We start from the raw sequence: 24,107 nt of genomic DNA, 5'->3' as shown, positions 1-24,107 counted from the left end.
GAACCAACTTCCATGGGAAGTGGCGCTGGCTCCTACCCTGGGGGGCTTTAAGAAGAGGCTCGATGCCCACCTGGCTGGAGTCATTTGAGCCCAGTTTTCCTCCTGCCCAGGGGGGCGGTCAGACTTGAAGATCTACAAGGTCCCTTCCGACCCGACTTCTATGATTCATACAATGTACACAATCAAGTTAAAAGACAATAGTCAGTTTAGCTCCTCTACTTTGCGAAACAGTAAAGGGAATAATTCCCTGGAGAGACCTCTCTGCAGAAGCCACCAAAGCAAGAGCAGCATCCAGGCCAGCTTGGCTAATGAATGGGAGGACGTGCCAGTGCCTGGCTGGGTCCCAAGGACTCCAGCTGACTAAGAGATTCATCTCACACTTTTTAGAGATGCTCCTTGGCCCAAGCAAGGTGCTGCTGCATTGCATTTTGCCTTATTTGCTCTGGCGCACAGTTCTGGACTTCACTCAGTATCCCAGCTCTGGGGAAATAGTAGCACAGGCCATAGCTGTTCCCCTTTGTTAAGCAGGACAGATGCAGTACTGTGCATGAATCCAGATACCCTGTCTGAGCCCCTACCTTGCTGCAAGACAAACATTCATGGAAAAACAGAGCAGGTTTCCATGGGATGAGTAGCATGTACCTGCTAATCCTTGTCTCATTGGTACTTTTCCATTAAATACAAGGAAATCCCTCCCCACCTCCCCCCTGCCATTTTATGTCCAGACCCATCACAGAGGACATGCACAATGAGCTCCTACTTGGAGACTTCCCTTTGGTTCCCCCATTTAGGCTTGTCCCTAGAAAGCCGTGCTGTCCATCCTTTCACCCACCCCCATTGCAGGGATCCCAAATCCACTACCACAGCCCACTCAGAGCAGAACAAGCCCCCCCATTTCCTGCATTAGTGCAACTTCCAGGACGCATGCAGAGCCAACAGGCTGCATAGCCGCTGTGCTCCAGACACAGCGCCCTGGGAGGGAAGGACGCTCTCCCGGGGACACGCGGCCTGTGTTCTGAGATGGGCTTGTTGTTTGAAGTAGTAGGGTGAAATAATTTAAGAACAGACTCCCCGTCCCTCTCCTCGCTGCAGAACAAAACGCAGCAAGACTTCCTTTTGCTCGAACCCACTGAACCAAAATTCACCTCCTTTTGGGTTCCCATAGTAACCCCTGGGATCCTTCCACACTTGGCTTCTCAGCACCAATTGCACACACAGAGCGACCGACTTGCAGATGAACTCCTGGCCCTTCTGAACATCTTCCAGGACGAGGGCCACAGTCCCCACTTATTTCCCTTCCATTTACACGCACTGATCTTTAGAGGCGACCAATGCGTGTATGTTCCCCATGTGGCTGCATAAGACATTTTCACATGTTCGTAGGGGGCATTTACAGCCAGGGAGACTTCCCTTTCTCACACTGAACAATCCTACTCAGAGCAACAAGAGTACACACAAATGAAGGGAAAATAATGGGTTAAAGAGAAGAAAGCAGAAGAGAGGCAAGATGCCAAGTTAGGTAAGAGCCAAGATCAAGTGGAAAAGCAAAGAGAGTGCGAGAGACTTGAAGCCTCCCTTTCAGAGGAGTTCAAAGCCCCCAGTGATTTCAATCGGAGCTGGTGGACTCATCAGCACATCAGAGAAATAAGCCCCTTAAACCCCGGGAGCTCATTCAATCATGTCCCACAGGGAACACAACTGTGCAGATCTGGATGGCGACATTACCTAGAGGCCTCATTTGGTCTCAAGACTGAGCCACAGATGTTGTAGCTAGAAGACCACGTGCGTCCCAACGTGCTTATGGGCAGTCAGGTCAGCGGGAAGAGGGAGAGGCTGGATGGGGAACTGCGCACAACGCCTCACCACAGCTGCATGGAGTCTGCAGCACAGCAGGGACGTGCGCCCAGATTTCCAAGTCCCAGTAGAGCTCTGTAAGCGCAAGGAGCCTCCTTCCTCCCAAACCTGGGACGGATCCAGGCCCTGCTCTGGATCCCGAGCAAGCGAGCACGGGAACGGGTCAGCAATCAGTCAGTCTTTGGAAAAAAAAACATTGTACCTACAGCAGGTTCAATAGCTTGAAAAGTCTGCTCCTTCAGAACCGGGAAGCGTCAGGCACAAATAGAGAAAGTGAGGCAGCGGGATTAAGTGACAGGCCCAAGACCTCAGGCCGTCGACAATGAGAAGAGACGAGAACCCTTCACAAGTTGTAGTCGCCATCTGAACCACTCGGGTGCCCAACTATTCACACAGTGCCGCGTCTCAAGCCACGGGTCTGCAACGTCCTGCCTGCGATTCGCTCTAGGAGATATCATCTGGGGCAGAACTAATCTCAAGCCACGGGGCACAACCTGGACGTGGGCCCTGGCAGGGCTGCATCCCTCCTGGCTTCCGGTGCATTGTGGTAGAAACTACATGGCACCAGTGCAGCACACTCCGATTAGCAGAAAAACCCAAAGTTGAGCTAGAAAGGAGCAGCTGTATCCAGAGACCAAGAAACAGAAGACTCCCTCAGAACAGGAGATGAACCACGTTCCTAATTTTGGAGTCAAAGCCACTACATTCCCAGCAAGAACAGTTTAAATTTCGGGAAAGGGTCTAAAGCCCTGTGTTGTAAAAGGGTAATTGCTGCCATCTTGGAGGTGGGCAGGGAACGCCACATCCCAAGCACAAGTTTCAATTACTGCAGCTAAAATCTTGTAGCTGGAAAACAGAACAGGCTCCTGCCAGCTCTGGAATGGGCCAGCTGGGAGATGTAGACACTGGCAGGGAACAGAAAAGCAGGGAAACTCGAGAGAGAAGCAGATCTGCATTAGTGATAATTAATTGGCAGTTTTCGTTGCAATTCTTCTCCAATACAATTCACTGCAGATTGTTTTTAAAAAACAAAATGAAACCAAAAAAACCCACTGGCGCCTCCTGTTTAATGCAATTTCAGCCCAACAGAGCTTTAGATCACTTCTTTACATTAAAGAAATTGATTGCCATCATATCAAATGAAATTTCTTCATTATTTTTCATTGCATTTAATTTAAAAAGAAAACAAATGAAGAGATGCCGCTTGGATTATGTCAAGATGACTAGCTCAGGGCTGTGTGTGGTGGGAGGATTAGTATTCAGCTGGTGGGTTGCAGGGCACGGTATTTTTTGCCCAGTTCTTAGGTGGCAGGAGAAAGACTTCAATCTTAGGGATAAGACAGGACCATGATGATTGTCTGCTAGTCTGGATCCCTGACTTAGGGATCCAGATTCACTCTTTCCTTCCTCCACATTTCATGGCTTTCTTGCATGCTCACTCTCATTCTGTCTCAATACAAGGACCACTTCACTTGGACAGATGGCTCAATTCAGCAGAGTTTGTAAGGTACAATAGCAGTGGAAGCCATGTAAGTATTTAAGACAGAGAGGAAACTGTGCTAATGTACCACCCCACGACCCCCAAAATAAGCTCAGGAATCTGGAGGTGAGCTAGACCATACAGTCCTTGAGAGGCTGAGACTCGCTGATCCATGCCACGTGGAATCCAGGTCAGCGAGCCATCTCTTCCGGCACACTCTTACCTATGCCAGTGGCACGCAATGCTCAGGACCCATTTGCCAGGCTCCCATTTTAATTCTGCAAAGTGTCTGGGGAGCTGAAGGGCAGTGTCATCCCTCCTTAGGGTTTCTGAATAGGTTGGAAGTTGAACAAAGCAAAGAGCTAAATATATGCTTTTTGCCACAAGCAGCAAGAGATTAGAGCTCACTGATAGCTAGCTCCCCGATGCTGGCAAAGAAGGAGGTCCTCTTCTACGAATATCACTCCCTCACAGCCAGTTTGTGATCTTCTTGGACTGTGGATGGGGACTGCATTCTGCCGGGGGAAGCTAACCAACATAGCCAATCTCTGCTCGACAAGATGGAAATCATAAGACGAAGTGTGGTGGCAGCAGGAATCCAGACACGGGCAGCTGCTGCTGCTATTTTTGGAGGAAGCCAGGCATCTTGCACCTTGGAGACCAGCTTTCCAGCTGCAAACATTAATCAGACAGAGATGGCTTCGATCCAGAAGGGATGGCATCTCCTGGAGCCACATCTCTAGTATACAGGCCCCTTCCTCTAGAAAGCCAAAACAAGTTCCTCTTTATTCTCTGTAGTTTGAAGATGGTTTCTGGGCGGTACCATGAATCAGCTGCACCTCCCAACTGAGAGGTGACCTGCTAGATACTGAATTGCACTTGATGCAACCAAATTACTGGCATTTTGGAAGCGCAGGATGCTATCCTCAACCTGAGGACACCAAGGGCCAAGAGAAAAGGCACTGGCCTGGTCTTCAGGAAAGCAATATAGTGCTAAGGTCAGAGCATGGGGAGCCAAAGGACCTGGGTTCTAGTCCCAACCTGTGCAGCATTAGGCAAGGCATTGCCTGTCTCTAAGCCTCAGTTCCCCCTCCCTGCACTGTCTTCTTCACTGGGATTTTCTGAGGTCTAATTTGGGAAGTGCAGTGAAATTCTTGGGCTAAGCAGCCAAGTTCCCCAGGAAGGGTGGAACGGTAGGAGGCAGCAAGGAGTAAGGGCACCCCAGGATTGCGGACCACTTCCATCCTGGGCCCGTGCAAAACTTGCGTGGCGTTATTTGCAGGAGGGTTTCCACTTGGTTCTTCTTCCTCCGGTTCTGTTTTTTGTGGAATTTTGCCTATTTAATTTTGTAGTCTAATTCTTGGAGAGGGGAAAACGATGCTGCAAAGCTAAGTCAGTGCAACAACATGCTCCTGCCTTGTCCATCAGCCTGCTCACAGCACAGAGATGGGTTTCCTAGAAAGTCCTGAATGGGCCAGGCCATAATAATCTGATTATTCCCCACCCAATTATTGTGGTTAGCTCTGCAATTCCCCTGGCGCAGCTGCTCAGTGGGGCACTCCCTCCCCCACAGATGCTGCCCTTCCTCTGGGGCATGGTGAACTCGGGGACGCCTGGACACAGGCGCCATGGGGGAACTGCAGCCAAGCATTTGGGGCTCAGTTTAGCTTAGAGGAAAAGTTCAGTAGGAGGCCAACTGGGCTCTGGAAGGGCTCTTTAACTGTCTCCCATCACAACCCATCCTCAGCACCCCCAGCACAGCCAAGCCAAGCTCCAGGGAGATGCCCCACTGGTAGAATAATAAGACGGTGTCTATGCTGCCTCCACGCAGTACCCAGGTGCCCGGCATTCGTGCCAAGAAGCCTGCCCAATACAGACAGCCTGACCGTGGTGCTGGGCACACTCTCTGTGCTGCTCTACTTTGCCTCATTGCTGGGATTTGGCATGGCCTGAGTGGGAGCAAGTGCCTATCATGGCAGTGTTCCCAGAGGGGCCATAGAGATCAGCCCCGAGGGCCCAACATAGAAAGCAAACAGTTGCCCTATTACTAGCCGAAGGCAGACACTGGCCCCTGCAAAGCGGGCAAGCTACATGTTGCCCACATTTCCTTAACTAGTCCTGAGTGTGTCCTCCCTACTGCCTGGTGACAAGTTTTCAGGCATAATTATATCCCAATATTGCCCTGGTATTCAACCACCTCCGAGAGGTAATCAGATGTCAGGCACAATCTGCACCCCTGTCAATGAGCCCTGGTCATAGGCTCATTGACGGCATCAGCTTGCAGCTACTGCTCCCTCCCAGTGGCCTGTAACCAGTCTCAGACAACAGGCAGCAAAGGAGCCATCACAGGCCACTTCCTTCATGCCAGTCGCTTTCAGGAAGCCTTGGGAAACTGCACTAGATGCTATGGTCGTAGCAATCCCCTGTGCACCAGCCCCATGGTACCTTGGCAGCTCATAAAATAGGACAAGAGACAGCCTTGAAACCCGGGTGAGGGCTGAACACCAACTGAAGGACTCAGGGCCCCTTTTCACACAGTGATTTAGCCTCTGAGACCTCCTGTGAGCAGAGCATGAGCCCCGCATTATAGAGCTACTGCGGTAAAGGACTTCCAAGATCACATAGTGGGTTGCTGACAGAGAAGACATGGGAACCCGAGTACACTGACAACCAACTCGGTGTGGCAGCACTAAATTCTGATTAAAAAATAAAAATCCTTTCAGATAAAAAGAAAGCATGAGAAAATGTGTGTGGGGGGGGGGGAAGGGAGGCAGATAAGAAAAATGGGGCTGGAAATGAGTGTCTGCAGACAGACAAGCCTGAGCTAATGTTCTCAGCCTCTATCCCCCTGAGAAAGGCGAGCTCAGCTGTGCCTGTGACATGCCGATGCAACGCTATTAAGTGCTCCCGGCATCCTCAACACTGTGGGAAACACAAAAGAAAACTGCAGTTCCTCACTCCAAGAGTTTCAGTCTAACACTCGCAGGCAGTGGGAGGGCCGACTCTCCTTGGGAAACACAACCCCATTGTGCTGAAGGTTACTGCAACCCAGCCCCATGTCCGTGCCCCAGATTTAAGGGATAGTCTCGCTGGGTGCGCTGTAGCGGAAGGAGCCATATTCTAGCAATGTCGCAGGCATGTGTGCTCAGCCTGGTACGTGCTCAGCCACCACCATCCACAACCCCTCTTTATTTAGCGAAACACGGTCCATTAGCCCCATAGGGTGAGTGACAGGGAATGGGACAATTTTCACGATGGGAGCTCAAGAAAATAATATCCTGAACTATGGAAGTCCTGTTACAGCCCCACAAAGACTGTCACTGAGAGACAGGCATGAGGTTTAACTTACGGGAGCCCATGCAAGCAACAGGAGTCTTTACATGCCCTTTGCTGCCTAACTACCACGTGTGTAGCTGTGCATGTATATTAGGGCCACCATGCACTTGAAGTGTACCTACCCTCTCTAGCATGGCAACTGTCTACAGGAGACCCTTAGCTTCTCCTATGTGCCAGCTGGTAGCTGGAAGTCCCAAATTTCCTTTCATCAAGTTCTTGTGCAGTTCAAAGAGATGAGACTTTGCCTCAGGCAGGTAGCATCATGGTGAAACCATGCACGTCCCTTACCTTCAGGATCTTGTGCTGCGAGCTGAGGGCCCCATATCTGTTCATCGAATCTTGCTGCAACAAAGATCAGAGACCGCTGTTAGAAGACAAGAGGGGCAGAGACAGGGGAAAGCCACTGGCAAGCATTACTGCGGCTGCAGGACCAGCTGCACACATCCACAGAAGCTAGCAGGCCCAGGAGGTGTTCTGGATACGATCCGGTGTTTTATAGGTTGCATCAGGCACGAGTGTTGCTGGAATGGATTGCTTAAAAAATAATTAATGACAGTCACTCAGCAACTTCTCCCTTCCCTCAAAGACCTAAGCGCCATGCCCATTAGAAGGATGATATTTTTCTGGTTTATAAAGTCAAAGGCCAGTTGAGTCTCACTTACAGTGATGTAAATCTAGAGGTACATCACTGACTTCTCCAATGTTATGCTGGGGTAAAAGGAAATCACACTCTAGCTCGAGACACCCAGAGGGATTTGCTGTCAGCAAAGAGATTTAAGATGACAGGATTTTGATCTCGTTCCTCCAGTGGAAACAGAGTAATGCCCTCTGGCTCCTAGCTCTCACCCCAGGCCCGCACAGCGAGCAGAAGCCTATACAGCCAAAGGAGCTCTGTATAGCCAGGGCTTCTCTGGGAGCCAGACTGTGTGGTTTTGCAGGGAGGCAGATGACACCGCAACAGAGCTCTTGCCCATGCACAGACGTTGCCCAAGTTTAAGTAAAGCAGAGCCTTACGCTGCCACTAGCCTGTCCTGCCTGCCTGCTCCTTCACCATTTGGCTCCTCGCGTGGCAGCAGGACATAGCGAGGTTCCTGCAACACACGTGGAGTCGCTGAGCTGCCGGGTCCGGATTTATGTGGGGGGGATTTGCTGCCATCCACCTCCTCTCCAAGCTGGCCCCTCCGAGTGTGTTCTTCCTTCTCCCCCAGCCAACACCCCTATACCTCAGCCTCCTCCCTATCCTACATCCAAAACGTGGAGCCCAAATGCTGGCTTTTTCCTGCAAAAGAATTCAGAGCTCGCCAGGGGCAGGGCACAAACATCAAGACACAATCCTTTGTCTTTTCACCAGTACTTCTCCGGGGAGGGGGGGTGGTCTATGCTTGGACAGCTTTATGAGCACAGCCCTGTTCCCAGGCAGCACTGCAGAACTGCAAAGTAAGCACAGCGCGAGTTATTTTCCAGTGTAACCCACAATTCACATTAGAGGGTAAATACTCAATAGGGCATAAAATATGAGCACCAGATGAGCCCCAGGGACACACAACTGCTATCCGTGTAATTAGCATGGGCACCCGCTATGCTAATTCGACAACTGCCTGGTATCCAGCAGCCATCGTGGAACAAACTAATAAAGTTCCACTTAGTCTGATGCCTGGAGTGGCAAACTTCAGATGCTTCTGGAAAGGAAAGAAACTCTATGAGCTCAAGTAAGTGGGTTATACTATTTCCCTGCAATGCATTTCTTCCTGACCCTGGCTGGTGAACCATTCAGGCCCAGGGGTATGAGGATCAGCAGCCCTTGTCTTTTTGTCCCAGCTAAGGGAACTGCTGCTCCAGCTCATTGGAGTGACTCCCAACACCCCATTAACTTTGCCAATGGTGTGAATGCACAGCTCAGCTCCCCTTGGCCTTCTGCGCGGCTGTCTAAATGGCACTTGGCGGACTGCAGGGAGATGTCATGCTGGCCCCAGCAGCCGCGTGCTTGCCTTTTGGAGGCTTTTGAACCACCCCCAGGAATGGGCACAGGGCAGAAATCCTGGGCTGGGCCAGACTCACATCACTTCCACCCCATAAAGGAGCCTAAAATCCGACAGGAAGGTCGATACGTCCGTGTTCCTAGAGACTTGAGCAATACAGATCTGTCAGAATCCACCAACACTGACTCTTTCCTTGCTGCTTCACTGCACATGGACCAAACAGCCCTCACCCCCTCTTCTGCAAGGGCTGGGGGCACTGGAGAGGATGACAATGGAGGCTCATCTCCATTCCAGGAAGCTTTCACCCCCAAGAGAAACATCCCCTCCTCCTCAGGCAGGGCGACTTTACAGCCAGCCTCCATAAATGCTGCTACTGAGTAAGGAGCAGGGCCACATGGCTTGCAGAAACCCCCTTGAAGTGCAGGGTTTGGAAAGCCAGGCACACCCTGCAGAGATAACCCACCCCACTTTACCGCAAGCTGCTGAGCAGGCCTCTATGGGCCCTCCCAAGCTGGTGACTGGGACACCCCGTAAGCTATCTGCATACAGATCAACAATAAGGGTTGGCCTGATAAGCTGCAGCTCTTCCGCCCTTCCGCCTCCCACATCAGAGATCACAAATGGTGCCCGAAACCCAGGCTCATCTTGCTGGCTTCCCTCCTCTGCTATATCTGTAATGCCTTCAGCTGGGTACTGGACTGCAGAGGTGGAAACAGTGAGGAGATATTCCCTGGATGTGTATGCATGTGCAAGCACACACGCAAACGCACACACGCGCACATTCTCTCAGGAACATATCGTACCTACCTTCTCTTTGTTGAGCGCTTCCTGAGCTTCTAATTTATATACTAAAAAATCTAGAAGACAGAAGAGGAGACAGGTTAAAGAGTTTGCATTTTCCAGGATCTGTTTCATCCTTTCAGAAAGGAAAACAGATCAAAAGGCTGTGACCCAGCAGGAAGGAATACAAGCAGTTTTCGGAGTCCTAAATAGTATAGCGGGTCTCTGGGCTCTATGCAACCAAACACCTTGTGGGACTTTTCATTCCAGCAGCCTACTAAGTCACCAAAATTGCCCTTCTTTCCTTTATCCGGCATGGCGTGCTGCACAGATGCCACTGCGCAACCCAGAAGTAGCTGCATTTTGGTGGCATAGAGGTTGTACCAGATGTCAGGGTCTTCTGGAATGAAAGTAGCTATCCCCTCTGCACTTCCCAGCAAGGAAGTACTGGCTCCTGCAGGCCCTTCATCATTCATCTCCTGAAGCTGCAGCCTCCTCTTCAAATGGGAGGCTTGGGGAAAGACCCCGTCCTGGCTGAACTAACTGGACCTGATCTAGTCACCTTGGTGCATCATCCACGGTGGAACTGGGAATGTGATCTAATGATCGAGAGCCTGTTTGCAAGCCCTTTTCTCCACATAAAAGACAAAAGTAAAGGCTGTCCCCTAGGATGCAGGCCGGGGGCACTTTGGGTGCTCCTAAGCCCTGCCCAGAATGACTTCAGCAAGGCCTGCATCCTTCATTCAAGGACTCCCATTGCAGAAAAAGGCAAAGCTGTGCTGCTAAACATCCTCCACTCCATGCCTCCATGAACTCTCCCACACTGCCCACCTTGCCTAGTGAGCCTGTAAGCTCTACGTGGCAGGAGATCTTTCCTAGGTACCTCTCAGAGCTGTGAAAAGCAGGGTAGAAACAGACATCATCGTAGGAGGCAGATCAGTTATACCAGGATGTGTTGTCCAGATGTGTCATAGAATAGGCACCAAGTCAACCTGCTGCATTTCTATGGCAGGCTGACCTACAGTCCCAGGACATGCAGCCAGGCACCAGGTCAACCCATTGCATTTCCATGGCAGTTTGACCTATTGTCTGAGAAGCAGTGGCTGGACTAGAGGTCACCAAAACTATACGTATGGCAGTCTGCACCAAAATGTTTCTAAGTTCGGCATGGGCACCAGGTCATGTATTCTTATGCCAGTTTGACCTGTAGTCTGGGCCACTGTGGCTGGGCCCCAGGTCTACCTAGATGGGGCAACGGAGGAAGGGGGGAATAGCCAGGCCCTCCCTGCATGAGAGTTACTCTGCCTGCCACCCTCCCAGAGCCCATATTCACCCGCAGATGGCATAGGGTGGATGGCGACCATGAGCAGGGAGAGGTGGCAGCATGGGACCAAATACAAAAGCTTGCATCAAGTACTGACTTTCAGAAGATCGCAAAATTGGCTCTGCCAACTTTGTGGGACTAAGCCAGAAAGCCACGATGCCTTTTACCACATGTAGCTCCCAGACAAGAGCATGTGGGTTAGTGACGGAAGGAGCTGCGGAAAGCTGAAGCCAGCGCTAGTCACCCTGCAGTGTAAAAGCATTGGACATGAAGCTCCCATGGAGGGAAGTATCTGCTAAATCAGAATGTGGAGCAAAGCCCATCATTAGGAGGAGCACAAGGATGCTGGCAGCACCAAGACACTTGGGCTCCACACCACCCATTTGCCTCTTTCCTAATTCAATAGTGGCTTAATGTACCAAGGAACTCTAGATACGAAGGGCCAGATATGAAACATTTTAGTCAACCACTGAGTCACAGCTTTGTGGCAGGAGAGGCCTTATGTCAGCATCACCAGAAAGGCACCTGAATCCTGGTGCGAGGTAGGAGATTCCTCGTCTAGCAGCCTGGAAGGTAGAAGTCAACTCCCTCAGCTACAGGCAGCGGGGGAGCCGGCATGTACTCAGCCCAGGAGACGAGTTCTCTCCCTCTGCTTTTCATTTCCTGTCCTACTGCATGCATCCTTCTCTGCCTCAATCTCTGGACTGAATTTAAAAGACGGCCTTACCAATTGCAGCATGCCTCCATAGCACAGGACAGTGCTGCTCACATTATTACAATTAATAAGCATATATGGGGCTGAATGGATCTGGAGCACTCTTACAAACACCGGCCCCATAATGGCCATATTGATTTTGGTGCCAGAGAACAAGCTGCGCTGCCAGGCAATCACGTTTACTCATTTAAAAGAAAAAAGCCTGGCCAAGTGCCAGGCCAAGTTAATAGGCTTTGAAGTATTCAGATGCTAAGTTATGGGTGTCAAGCACCTTGAAAGACTCATTATTTGACAGTAGAGCTCATGAGTAGGAGCCACTGACTTCCAGGCTTGATCTCCCAGCACCTCCTCCCTCCAGGGCCATAGGCAAGTCCCTTCACCAGACAGCCTCAGTCCCACCATCTGTAAAATAGGGTTATTCCTATTCATCACCTCATAACAAGGATTCAGCAAGGACTACAAAGGTACCAATTGCTTTACCTGCCATGTGCTGCTCCCTAGAGAGACCCTTAGGCTTGCCACCCACCTCTGCTCCTGGAGAGGAGAGAGCGACTCACCTTCTTTTGTCTTCTTGTGTTCCCCTCGCTCTTTCTGCAGGGACCTTTCTAGTCGGGATCTATGCTCGTACACCACTGGGGATACAAAGAGAAAAGGAAAACAGGAAATAAAACACTGAGGCTACTACGTATTCCCCTGCTTTCCTTCCCCAGAGCCAGGCCTCTCTCAGGGCAAATGTGTGCACATGGAAAGCGTTGTTCCAAGGCCATGTCTTGGTGCAGGCTTGAGGTGCCCAAGGGAACAGACTCAGCATCCCAGAAGGTCTTTTCTCCTAATGTCCACTGTACTTAGCACTAGGATATGACAGGCCACAACGTCCTAATTTATTGCAGCTCAGGTACAGCAACCAAGTATCACAACTGACTGGAGGTGCATGAGACCATGACTCAGGCATAAAAGGAACAAATAAGATCAGCAGTCTAGAAACAGCCCAAAGTTTCTGGTTGGCTGGACTGCAAATCTCAAAGGTTCAATTATCTGCATTACAAAAGCACAGAGAGGAATGAGCCGAGATCTGGGCTTTGAGAACAGAGACAGATGGAAAACATGCAAACAGCAAACAGAGATGAAAGAAGCTGCCTGGATGGGCTATTGGGGACTGAAAAGGCCAGGCACCGATGTAAGAGGTGGCAATCTGGTACAGCTTCAAACACATTGCTCTCCTCCATCTTCTCTGCACAGCACACAGGGCACCACTAGACCCCAGCTCACTGGAGCATTGCACTCCCTGGCGGAGACCCTGAGGGGAAGTGACAGCCCAGCGCTGGGATCCTGCACCACCAGTCCTTTGCTACACGGGGCCTCAAGGGTGGCTCAAGGAGGGAGGCCAGGGCAGGACACCTCCAGGGCTGCTTTGAAAAGGAAGTGCAGACTGAGCAGAGAGACCCCCCCTCAGGCAGCACTGATCAACATACCTCCACTGCTGTGAACAGAGCAACACTGATTGATGCCAGATGATAATCTGGCCCTGAATGAGCCAACCAGTTTGTCTTTGATCCAAATACCGCAGGAAAAGATCCCACTTCTCCCCCCTTTCCAGCAACCAGAATCTGGAAACTCCCTAATGTCATGTTAAGAGACTTAAATCAAGTTTGAAAGGGCCTCCAGCTTTGAAAGCAAGGTGCTGTTTGAAGGAGCAATCCAGTTCCCCTATGGCCCCAGTGAGACCTTCATATATTTGGGTCAGCTGTATAAAACTAACAAAATCCCATTTCAGAAGCCACTACCAGAGCCAGTTCTTCAGCAACCTCTACCGCTCCTGTTCACTTCTCTCTGACTTTTTTCCCAACTCTCTTCCACCTGAAGGATCCCAAGGTATTGTTCAGTCAGGACATACAGGGACTGTCACTCAAGCACTGAAATGCAGCCCGATCTGTGTCAAACCAGACGGCCCTCTGCAAACATGCACAGCTGATCACTGATGTGGGCTGGAACATGAGCATCATGCACGGACACGGGCAGACAAGGGACCGGGACCAAGAAAGTAACAGCACTCACTTGTGTGAGGCATTCGCCTAGCTACTCACTGCTGCTTTGAGCCAGCCTGAAATGGCAAAGAGGAAGTAGAGCACAAACTAACAGGCTGGCTCTGTCTCTGTCTGGCTGTTGGGACGTGAACACATCCCTTCACCTTCCTATGCTTTGTTTTTCACACCTGTAAACCACTTCCCCTATTACACAGGTGCACTGTGACACCGCAGGTTGGCAGGCGCCCAGAGAGAACAGCCTCTTCCAAATCTGGCTGAAGCTGGAAGGTCAATTATAGCTTCTCTTGCCCAGCTCATGAGACAAATGCAATAGCCTAGTGTTATCACCAGAAACAAAACAGGTGCCCGAGTTTCCGGACTCATTGCACCAAGGCTCATGGGAAACCATCCTGCTGCAGTTCCCACCTGCGCAGTGCAGTTTGTCCTTGCCACTTAAACCTAGGGGCAGCTTTCTTTGGAAGCCCTCGTGACTGATTCAGATGGGTTGCAGGGAGACCACGCAAACCTGTACAGATGGCGAATTTAAATGGCAGAGCTATAACATCATGATAGGGCACGTGGGATGTTCCTTGTCTGCAGAGGAAAGAAAGATCAGAAAGGGACTTTCAGGAAGGAGTGTAAATTAGTCACCAGGTAACCTGCAAGCCCTGAGCACACTGTAGGCTGGCAAGTGCTCTAACTGGAAAAGCAACTCTGTTTCCCTGAATGAGGCTTCCAGCTAAAAGAAAAATAGAGCCATAGGGTTTGAATCCTGCTTAGAAAAAAGGGCCAAGGCAGAGCCCACTGTTTGCCATTTCTGAAGATGGCATAAAAAGAAGACTCGTTAATAAAAAAAAAAAAATGGTTGGGCAGGGTGGGGGGCAAGCCACTTGGATCTCATAAGTGGTCATAAACAAAACAGCCTGAACTCAAGTCAGGCTCTGTCATGGCATGTTCTGCTGGTTCCCGTTTCCTTTCCAATTCTGGAGGCTCCACCCTAATTGGCAATTTGATCCTCCGTGCTGTATGCATCAGACGAAGGGACTCTGCATTATCCATTTATTAGCTTTTCTTTCTGAAGAGCAGTGCCGAGTATAGCTTTAATTCTTTCACAGCAAAAGGAAGAGAGAGGTCAGTAAACCTTCATGACTGAGCTAGCAAACAGTTTGGGGCAGCTTTATAAAGCAACCTAAAGTATGGGGAATACCACTGTTCGTATAAAAGATACCCTATTTGCTACTAGGCTGCCTAGGCAGGGAGTAAACTGGGTTTCCTCCTCGGCCCCCAGCTTCATCTGTGGACATCGGGTCCAGACTCAATGCTTAGAAAACCTTAGTCTCCGGAGCATTTCTACAATTCCAGCTGAGGTGTTTTTCTCTCGAGCGAGACATGCAATTTTTAATCTTTGCAAAATCAGCTCATGGCTTCATTCGCCCGTTGCAGACTTCTATTCTGATCAAATAACTCAGTCACTGGATCTTAATCTTTGTACTGTAATAGCACCGAGAGGCCTCACTGATATCAGGGCCGGGTGCAGTTTCTATTGGATACAGTAACCTCCATTTCCTGCCTGAGATGGTAGCGCTGTGCCATTTATACTGCAGTTTTGCTCTGTCCCACCCACAAAGTGGGAACGTGCCTTAAAACCATTTCGCCTCGCAGCAGGCACGTCCTCGCCTTCTGTACGTTGGCAGGGCGCCATCAAAACATAAAACATGCATTGACGGAGCTGCAGCGCGTCACGCTAGCTGCAAATCTGCCCGCGTCTATGTAAACTGTGTAAAGGACTCGGACACCCTTCAGAGGCCAAGCCAACAACGAAAAGAGCAAACTCTCCTGGAAAAAGCCCACTGAACCCAACAGAAGGATAACATGCTCAGAGAAGGATCAAACTGGCTGCTCAACTTCTGTAACAAGGCTGCTGTTTTCCATTTTAGTTCCCGGAGACGCTTAAAGGGGTTTCATAGGTTCATAGGTGTTCGGGGTTGGAAGGGACCTTACAGATCATCAGGTCCAGCCCCCTGCACTTGGCAATTAATCCTTGTGTTGAGTCTCCCTGCAGCAGTTCCTTACTGGCCCCGTCCTTACTGTATTTAACCTTTCACAGCATTGTGACCGATGGTTTTCTTGAAAACAATTCCAAGCCAGTGTCATCGTGGAACGGCTTTTATTGGGAGCATGTTTTATAGCATATTCTCCCGCCCCTGTGAAACCGTCTCTTCTAACAAGTTACCAAAGCTTAGTCACTCTCTAATAATCAGAGGAGGCTGGTCTGGGATATTTACAGTCGACGGTTATTTCAGCATCCGAACAGCCAAGAGCCAGATTTATCCTGACAGGGGCTCCCTTGGCAAAATGAACACGGGAGCGCAGGAAAGCTAGATTCAAAACACTTCCATTCCTGGTGGAGTCTCAAATCCGGCTTATGGGAAACAAGTATTTTTCTTAAATGTGTATGTTCATTTAAAATAAATCTTTATAAGGGGTTTTCTGTTCTCCCAATGATACTTCTATGAGTTTTTTCCCCCAGTAAAAGGAAATACTGGATTATAACAGAGGGAGAAACTGGCCAGACGCGAAGTATTGCCAAATGCACAGGGTAAACACAGAGAGAAGAGCCGAGCGACACAATTTAGCATCTGGCTTTTAGTTCCACGAGTCCTTGCTTCGTCTTAGGATAGAGAAATGGCTGCTTAAAAAAACAGCACCTGCTCATGGAACAACGCAAGCGAAATGCATCCCTTTAACATCGTTCTCAACACCTTCGTTTGAGTAGCTCAGAAACGTTTCGATTATCAGCACCAACCACGCAGAACAGAGCCCATTCATCCCTACATACCATAGCTCTGCAGGTGAGCGGCAGGAAATAATCTCTTCTGAGCGAAGTAGGGTCTATGAGAGCCCTGAGCAGCTCCTTTTCCAACCAGCAGATGCAACTGGTGCCTATAAACATGAGCTAGGTCAGATTATTATTCTTACGCTACAGAGGTGGAATTTGAGGTGTAAAGGAGAGCAAGAAACAGTACCTTTTTTCTAAATAAGCTGGACAAGTTAAATCTGCATTATTATTTATATGAATAAACACGTTACATAAATAAGAAGCAAAAGGTGATAAAGAAGGGCTGGAGGGGACCGCCAGGGATTTCATAGATTTCTGTGGTGATCCTTAACGATTTTTTCTAAGGTCTTGCTGAGAATAGAGGTGAGGCTAACTGGCCTATAATTACCCGGGTCCTCCTTCCTCCCCTTCTTGAAGATAGGGACCACAGTGGCCCTTTTCCAGTCCTCTGGGACCTGTCTCAAGTGCCACAAGCGCTCAAACAGCTGCGCCAGTGGTTCTGCTATGTCATCAGCCAATTCCTTTAGTACCCTTAGGCGAAGATCATCGGGGCTCACCAACTTAAATACATCCAACCCCTCCAAGTGCCCCTTCACCAGGTCAGTGGATTAGTACTACTCTCCCTCCAGACTAGACTCATTGGGAGGTGTATTTGTATCTGTGTCCGGGAAAACAGAAGCAAAAACATTATTTAAGAGCTCCGCTTTTTCCATCCTATCGGTTATAAGTTGCCCTAGTCCATTCTGTAGTGGCCCTGTGTTACCCTGTGCCGCCTTCTCCTTGGATCACCAAATCCAATTCCCTGCCCGAGGCAGGATCCTTCTTATCCAAACCATCTCTTAACAAATCTGTTGCCTAAGCTCTTAGCAAAACTGCACAGTAAACCTGGCAAACTTGCTCAAGGAACTTTTTATGCCAGCATCCAAATCATTACACATGTTGAACAGTAGTGAGCACAGGACATGCCCCCATGCGATTCTACTCAAAATCTCCTACCATTCTGATATGGGTCCATTATAATTACCCTTTGCTTGCGGTTAGTGAGCCAGCTGTCTATGAATCTCACGGTAGTGTTGTCTCGCCCACATTTCTCCAATTTGCTTATGAACAGGGCATGTGGGACCTTGTCAAAAGCTTCAGTGAAGTCCAGACACACTACATCCACAGCATTCCCTTCATCCCTCCCGTCCAAGTAGTTACTCTGTCAAAGACAGAGATCAAGTTTGTTTGACATGATTTCTTCTTAAGTTTGACATGAGTCGACACCATCAGCCAGCAAAGCAGAGAGAGCCCCTGGAGGCATTTTACAGCACAGAGACGCTCTCGTTCCTTCTTGCATTTTCAGTTCTAGCTTTTATTTGAGAGCCCTGCTGGCCAAAAGAGATTTTCACAGTCAAGGATTCAGCTCCGAGTGCCAATGAGCTGGTGTCAGTGATGAAAGAAATGCATGGGCTCTGCAGGGCCTCAGGCCTGCCAGCAAATTTGAGGGGACGCTGGTTGGCAGCTCCAATCCCCCAGTGCCTCGGAGTGAATTCCCGCACTCGGAGACATGTCAGTCCGTGGCTGTATGGAGTGGTACTAGAGCCCTCCTGCTTTGCGCGTAGGCACCTGATTTTGAGCGATGTGGAGATCAGCTGTAAGAGCTAACGTTCACAATTACTGTCATTGTTTGGTCCTTTCCTACTCCAACCTCGTGAGTCTGGTGGGTACATCCGCGATTCCCCGCCCAGGGCAGCAAGGAGGCAAATGAAGACAAAGGGAGGCATGGAGGGAGAGAAGAGGCATAGTAACCTTACGGGCACTAGGGCCTTCCTACAGGGTGGCAAAGAAAGAACAATAATTATGCAAGATTTCCCAATCTGCCCGCCAGTCATCCCAGTGCCACGGCTAGTCCATGGGTAGACAAAGAGAGAGGGAAGAGGCGTGTGCCTGCTAAACGCTCTCTCGTTGGATATATTTGTTTGAGTAACTAGAGCATGTCTCTGCAGGCTGTGCTTTTATGGGAACAAGAGGCAAGAAATAGGAGTTTCTAACCAATCCATACCCTGCCTCAGTCATAAATGGGGAGCGTCTATAATCTAAACTGTAGTTAACTCAGATAACTCAGGGAGGGAGAGTTGCTTAGTTGTTCTTGCTGCCTAAAGTGCCAGATCCTTCAGTCCTTACGCAGGCCAAATGCCCACTAGAGTCCCATCCTCCTGCCCCGAGCAAAAGTTAGGAGATGAGGTTCTATAATTGCCATTGGTAAAGAGGAAAAATAAGCCCTTCTAGCCAAATCTCTAGGGATCTCTAATGTGATTTACCGCAAGACGCTGCTATGAAGAAACACAAGACTGGAGGGAGCCCCCTGGGCTGTTGAGTCCAGCCCCCTCTGTTCGCAGGCAGTACTCACCCCAAGCTGCCCCTTCAAGCCCTGTACACAAATGCAAGGCACAAAAGCAGAAATGCCAGTACCAGCTTAGGGCATGCCATAGGCAAAAACCGGGGAGACGAGAGCTCTGCCAATGCCCATCCATTCCTCGGCGAGCTTGAGGAACGGTTGCAAAGCAGGTGAGGTGAACAGGTTAAACTCACATCCAGGACCCTGTAAAACTAGCCTGAAGGAAGAGTTACGGGTGTTTATCGGGGCCAGCTCCTGGGTGTTCATAGGTGCCTCCCCACAACAGGAGAAGCGGTCAGAGCAGATAAACGCACCCACTGCAGTGCCAAGGGCTCGTGGCTATGCAGCTCTGAAGCCAAATGCGACCCTTGGTAAGGCAGGCAGCAAACCTCCTTGACAAGAAATGTCAAGGACAATGGCTGAGCAAAGGGGTTTGATGAATACGACGGTGCCCACACCAACTAGACAGACGGGCTCACTTTACTTAGTGCTGTCTTTGCCATCGTGTTTTCTTCTTATTACAAAAACAGACGAGGATGGTACTAGCTGACTCACTGGTGGCCCGAAGAGTCTCCATCCGGCTCAGGTCAGTGTTCCTCCATCTACCCTTTTTCCTGAGCCCCAAGAGCCTGAAGCCAGCCCCCTTGGCTGTGCATCGTGCAGCAGGTGCTGTGGAAGCCTGTTAACAGTCAGGCGCTCTGGCCACCTGGACTGGAGCACCGGGCTGCGCTGCCAAGTTGTTTCTACGGCAAGTGAAAGTCAATCGGCGGAGCATCACCGTCATCCTGGCTGGAGGAGCCTTGGGAGCTGGAGCTCCGTCACGACACCGGACGTACCGCTCTGCTCTGCTCCCTCCCGCCCTCCTTCCACGAGCTCCCTGGCGCAGCCACTGGCAGCCTGCAACTGTCTGAGCCTGGGTCATGACATTGGCCGCAACGTTGGGACACGTGGCCCAAGCCATCGATTTGACTTTCCAAGAAGCCCTTTGATCTCCGAAAAGAAAAATTTTCATTCAGCTCCTGGGAGCATCTAATAAGCGATTTCACATCTGCAGCAGTCTTTCTCGCTTTGTCCGAAGAACTGGGAGGGATCAAAGAAACTGCTGGCCAACTGTAGGTGTAATGCAACATTAAAGGGAAGAAACGAAAGCCGCTGTAAATACACTGATAGCAATGATGGAAAGATCAGAATATGCTAGGCAACTGGATTTCCAGAAATGGTCACAACTTGTCTAATTCTCCCACGAACGGCATTGATGAAGTCTGTGCACCGCGCTGGCTTCCAGCTACAGCCATGACCCTCTATATGGGTGCATCAGTATATCTCTTCAGCAGCCCCTATCCTGCAGTCCTTCAAGGAGGGCAGGGCCCATCAGGCCCTAGAGACTGTGCCAGACACAAGCAGGAACATCCTGTTTATTTGAATGTTTCTCCAGAGCTTCGACTGGAACTTCAGGCTCCCAGTTCCCAGACGCCCAGTTCGGTTTGGGGGCTGGGGCTCACTTGGGGAAAAGGGCAACCTGCAGCCAGGTTGGATCTCTCAGGTAAAATGGGATCAGGCTTCTGGAGAAGACCTGAGAGCTGCACCAGGCAGGTCCAGGTGTGCCCTCCAGGAGCACTCGACTGGCACAGGGTAGGAGGTGCCACCATTCAGTGACAGAAAAACCAATGCTCTGATCACATGTGGTCATTTTGCAAGGGCCATATTTGACCTTCTGCCTTAAACAAGAAGAGATCAAGCCACTCTCCAGGCCATTAATTAAGGCTATTCTCTACTGTTCGTGTTCAGGTGACAGCACAGCCGTGGCGGATGGAAGTCTCCCAGAAGTATTATCTCTACACAGACACCACATTTGAGGGGAGAGCAGTTGCTGCATACCAGCCCTGAGCCAATCCCTGTTGCTTTAAGAGGGGACAGTACACTCCATGGGTTCATGTGCAATACCCGCTGCTGCAGTATCAGCAAACAAGCTGCTTTGGCTGGATGTCTGCAGTGTGCTGGCCCCTCTTCCCTAACACAGACATGCCTGGGAGTCTGATCTGGGAGGCCTGGGAGTTTGTTTTTCCTTGTCCAGGAGGGCAGCTGCCAAATCACGCATTTCCTTCCTCCAACAAGTCTGATCCCACTGCGAGACTCCAGCTGACCCATGCCTCCCCAGTCAGCAGCTCTGCAACACAGGAGGTTGTGGGACAAATGCTTCTCCTGCCTGGCTCCTTCCGCTCTCTAATGCCATTTAAGCAGACATGAGGATAAATGCACCAACCAAGCTGCACTCCCGTTAACAGCACAAAACAGCATTTGTGACCTGAGCAGAGGGAAGAGACAGGAGAGCAGTGGGGGTTGGTTTGAATCTTAGCCACACAACGGAGGAAGCACCAAAGAAACCTCTTGATGGATGGGGACTCTAATCCGCTGTAAAACATGAATGCTCCGCGGCTCGCTGCACCAGGGCCCGATATGCAAAGACACCACTCAGCCCTGGTAGGGGTAAGCTCTGGGCTGCAATTTGGAGCCCAACGGCAGAGTAAGGAGTCACTTCCAGACACATGAAGATGGGGGTGATGCTCTGTCACCTCCAGGGAAAGGACAAAAGCACAGGGATTCACTTTGCATGCAAAGCACAACTCCCAGCCGCCAAGCCTTCCCTCCCTCCAGCCTTACACAGTGCACGGGCCACCGCCAGAATCCCCAGATGTCTCTAATCAATCCCCAGAGGCCGTCACCTCCCCGCTCTGTCTAGGGAAGTGGGCAAATGTAGCTATGCTCGCCCTGCCTCCAGAAACCTCTCACACATGCTCAATACCAGGGGGAAGAACATGCAGCAGCAATGACCTGGAGCCTGAGAGAACACAGCGAGGGGAGAGAAGAGGCCTGGTGGCTGGCTAAAATCACGTGCCACCACCCACTGCACTGAGCCCTTCATGTCGATCATTGCTGGGGAAAAGAGCCTGCGTGTGCACGCGCACATGTGATTCTAGAGTCCCGAGAGCAAGACGGGATGTTTTCTTAGAGGAGATGCTCCCAGGCATCCAGGACCTACAGAACTGATGCAGGAATGGATCCCTAGAGGAAGTTCCCTGGTCTGGATTATACAGGAAATCAGATCACACTGGTCCCTGCTGGTCTTAAAGATAGATGTAGGCACCCATCCCTTCTGTCACACCTGCAATGGATCCGACAGAGCCTCTGGGCTCACCCCCTCCCCACTGGGATAGGTCATGTTACAGCCTCCCTGCCTGCAGATGGGGAAACTAAGGCATACGCCAGAGAAACAACTTGCCTGAAGTCACAGCGTGAGTCAGTGACAAAGCTGGGCCTGGGATTCAAGTCTCCTCACAACACCCAAGGGAACCTCTCAATCACCAGATCCGACTTTTCACCCACTAACTGAAAGGAGCCCAATGTCACTACCACCAGAATAAGTTGGCTGTTTCCCTGCTTCAAATACACCTGCAGAGCTGGAGCTGCCCTGAGGGCAGGGGCATGGGAGTGGCAGTGCAAGAGCCTCTGCTCACACTGGGTGCTCACCTTCAGATGAGCACAGGGGCCACTCTCCAATGGGATCATTTCACTCCTGCAGCACCTTTCTACCTGCAGAGCCCCAGGTCCTTTTTCAAAGCCAGGCTCATCTGTGTTGGTTCAAAGACAGCAAACCCAAAGCCCAGAAAGGTAACAGCAATCCAGCATGGGGGCAGTGCAACCCTGGGGTCTTGCAATGGCTCCAGATCAAGAGTCTAACTCAGCTGAAGGTTGCCCCAGTTGGACTCCCCATTCAGGTGCGGAGTCAAAGGCAGCTGGAAGTAAGGTAAGCCCTGTCACTCATTCCTGGCTAGACACCATGCTAGCCTGCTAGGCCAACCTTTGACCTTTCTATAGACATCTCTGCCATAAAGTGAGGGCAGCTGACCAGTTGTGGCCCTTCCAACCACCGAAGGAGAAAGGGTTTGAAAAACAGGGGAGGGCTACAGGAGTTATCCTGGCCCAATGCAAGAGCTTCCACATTATCCAAACTCCTCACCTTCAGGCACTGGCTTTGCAGGGAGATGCTGCAGCCAGATTCCACATCTAACGCTGCACAGGGCCGGCATTGTCACTTCCTGGCACTGCCCTCTGTGTGCTGGCCCACAACAAAGCGCCGGGGCCAGAGCAGAGTTAGGTCATCCGTCTCCCTGTCCAATTAAACAACACTAACGTCCTCGCCTGACAGCTGCAGTCAATTGGATCCGTCCTCACCCTGCCAGGCTGGTCTTGTCTGCTGAGGGCTTGAGCGACGCATGAAAGAGAGACGGGGAGAGAGAGAGAGAATGGAGAGAGGAGATCAAGTCCTACAGGAGCAGGAGAAAGAAGTAGCTGGGACTTAATGGTGGAAGTGCTGGGCCGGGGCTCTGGGATCCCTGGTTAGCTCGCAGCTCGCTGACTGCCTCCTTGTGAGCCCCATGGCATGTATTTAGCCTTCCTCTTACCTCCACATCCCTTTCACAAAAGGGGCTGTGACCACTCCTGCCCTCCACCTTGTCTATCTGGAGCCAGGGCAGGGACCGCTGCTTATCTCTAGTGCTCAGACTCAGCTGGGACAACCGGAGTACACACACAATTTAAAAAAAAAAAAAAAAGGCACCATCCATTCTGTCAGGGACGGCGTTAGGTCAGTCGCAGCCAAGAACTTAGGCCACATTTGGAATGAGAGAAATGCTTCCTCTGTCTTAAATATATATATAAAAATATCAGTTTCCTGCTGGCCTTGAAACTCAAAAATAGCAGCAGTGCCCAAGAGCCAGAAGGAACACACCCAGGAGAGAGACAGCCAGGGGACAGGGATTGATGGTTTCACTGTGACGCAGGAGAGAAATGCAAAAGGAACCAGCAAAATAGACAGAGAGCTTTGACCCCCATGATTCAGCTTGCACAACCCCAGCAGCCCTATGCAGTCACTCACCAAGCTGGCTGGGCACTCAGAAGCACCGAATGCTCCCATTGAGGATGGGAACCGATACTCAGCATATCTGGAAGCCACACACAGGAGGCCACGCTGTCAAAGCTGCTGGACACTGACATCAGGGACTTCCAGCAAGGCTGTGATAATGCCACTTTTGAAATGGGGCATTTTACTTGGCCTTTCTGGGGATGCAGCTCAGGATTTTACATCTCACAGTCCTGGGCTGCCGGGATTTTGCTATTTTGCCCTAAATCTCATCATATTCATCACTTCTCCTCACACCCTAGTTCCTGCATTTGCTCTGATGATGGGGAACCTCTCCACTTTCTGTTAAAACAAATACTCAGTTCCTAGCCCGTATGGTTCCTAGCCCTTACGGTGTTTAACACCGAAAAATGCAAGGTTCTCCACCTTGGGAGGAAAAACCTGCAGCACCCTTATAGGCTCGGCAGTGCTACGT

General features: G+C 50.5%; 1 protein-coding gene across 4 annotated transcripts in view; it reads right to left on the bottom strand.

Annotated features, from left to right (window-relative positions):
- The window catches only part of LOC109314399 (Golgi integral membrane protein 4-like), a 62,618-nt gene that overhangs the window by 30,901 nt on the left and 7,610 nt on the right, over positions 1-24,107 (bottom strand). For all 4 annotated transcript variants that reach the window (XM_019541560.1, XM_019541559.1, XM_019541558.1 and 1 more), the window contains exons 2-4: positions 12,026-12,100; positions 9,457-9,506; positions 6,959-7,012 (exon numbers count right to left, since the gene is read on the bottom strand). In XM_019541560.1, the coding sequence (XP_019397105.1) occupies positions 6,959-7,012; positions 9,457-9,506; positions 12,026-12,100 (179 nt within the window). The remainder of the gene's footprint in view (positions 1-6,958; positions 7,013-9,456; positions 9,507-12,025; positions 12,101-24,107) is intronic.

The sequence above is a fragment of the Crocodylus porosus genome, unplaced genomic scaffold (assembly GCF_001723895.1).
Source record: "Crocodylus porosus isolate Cpor-Errol unplaced genomic scaffold, CroPor_comp1, whole genome shotgun sequence".
Taxonomy (NCBI): domain Eukaryota; kingdom Metazoa; phylum Chordata; order Crocodylia; family Crocodylidae; genus Crocodylus; species Crocodylus porosus.
This window is presented reverse-complemented; position numbering and strand designations above follow the sequence as displayed.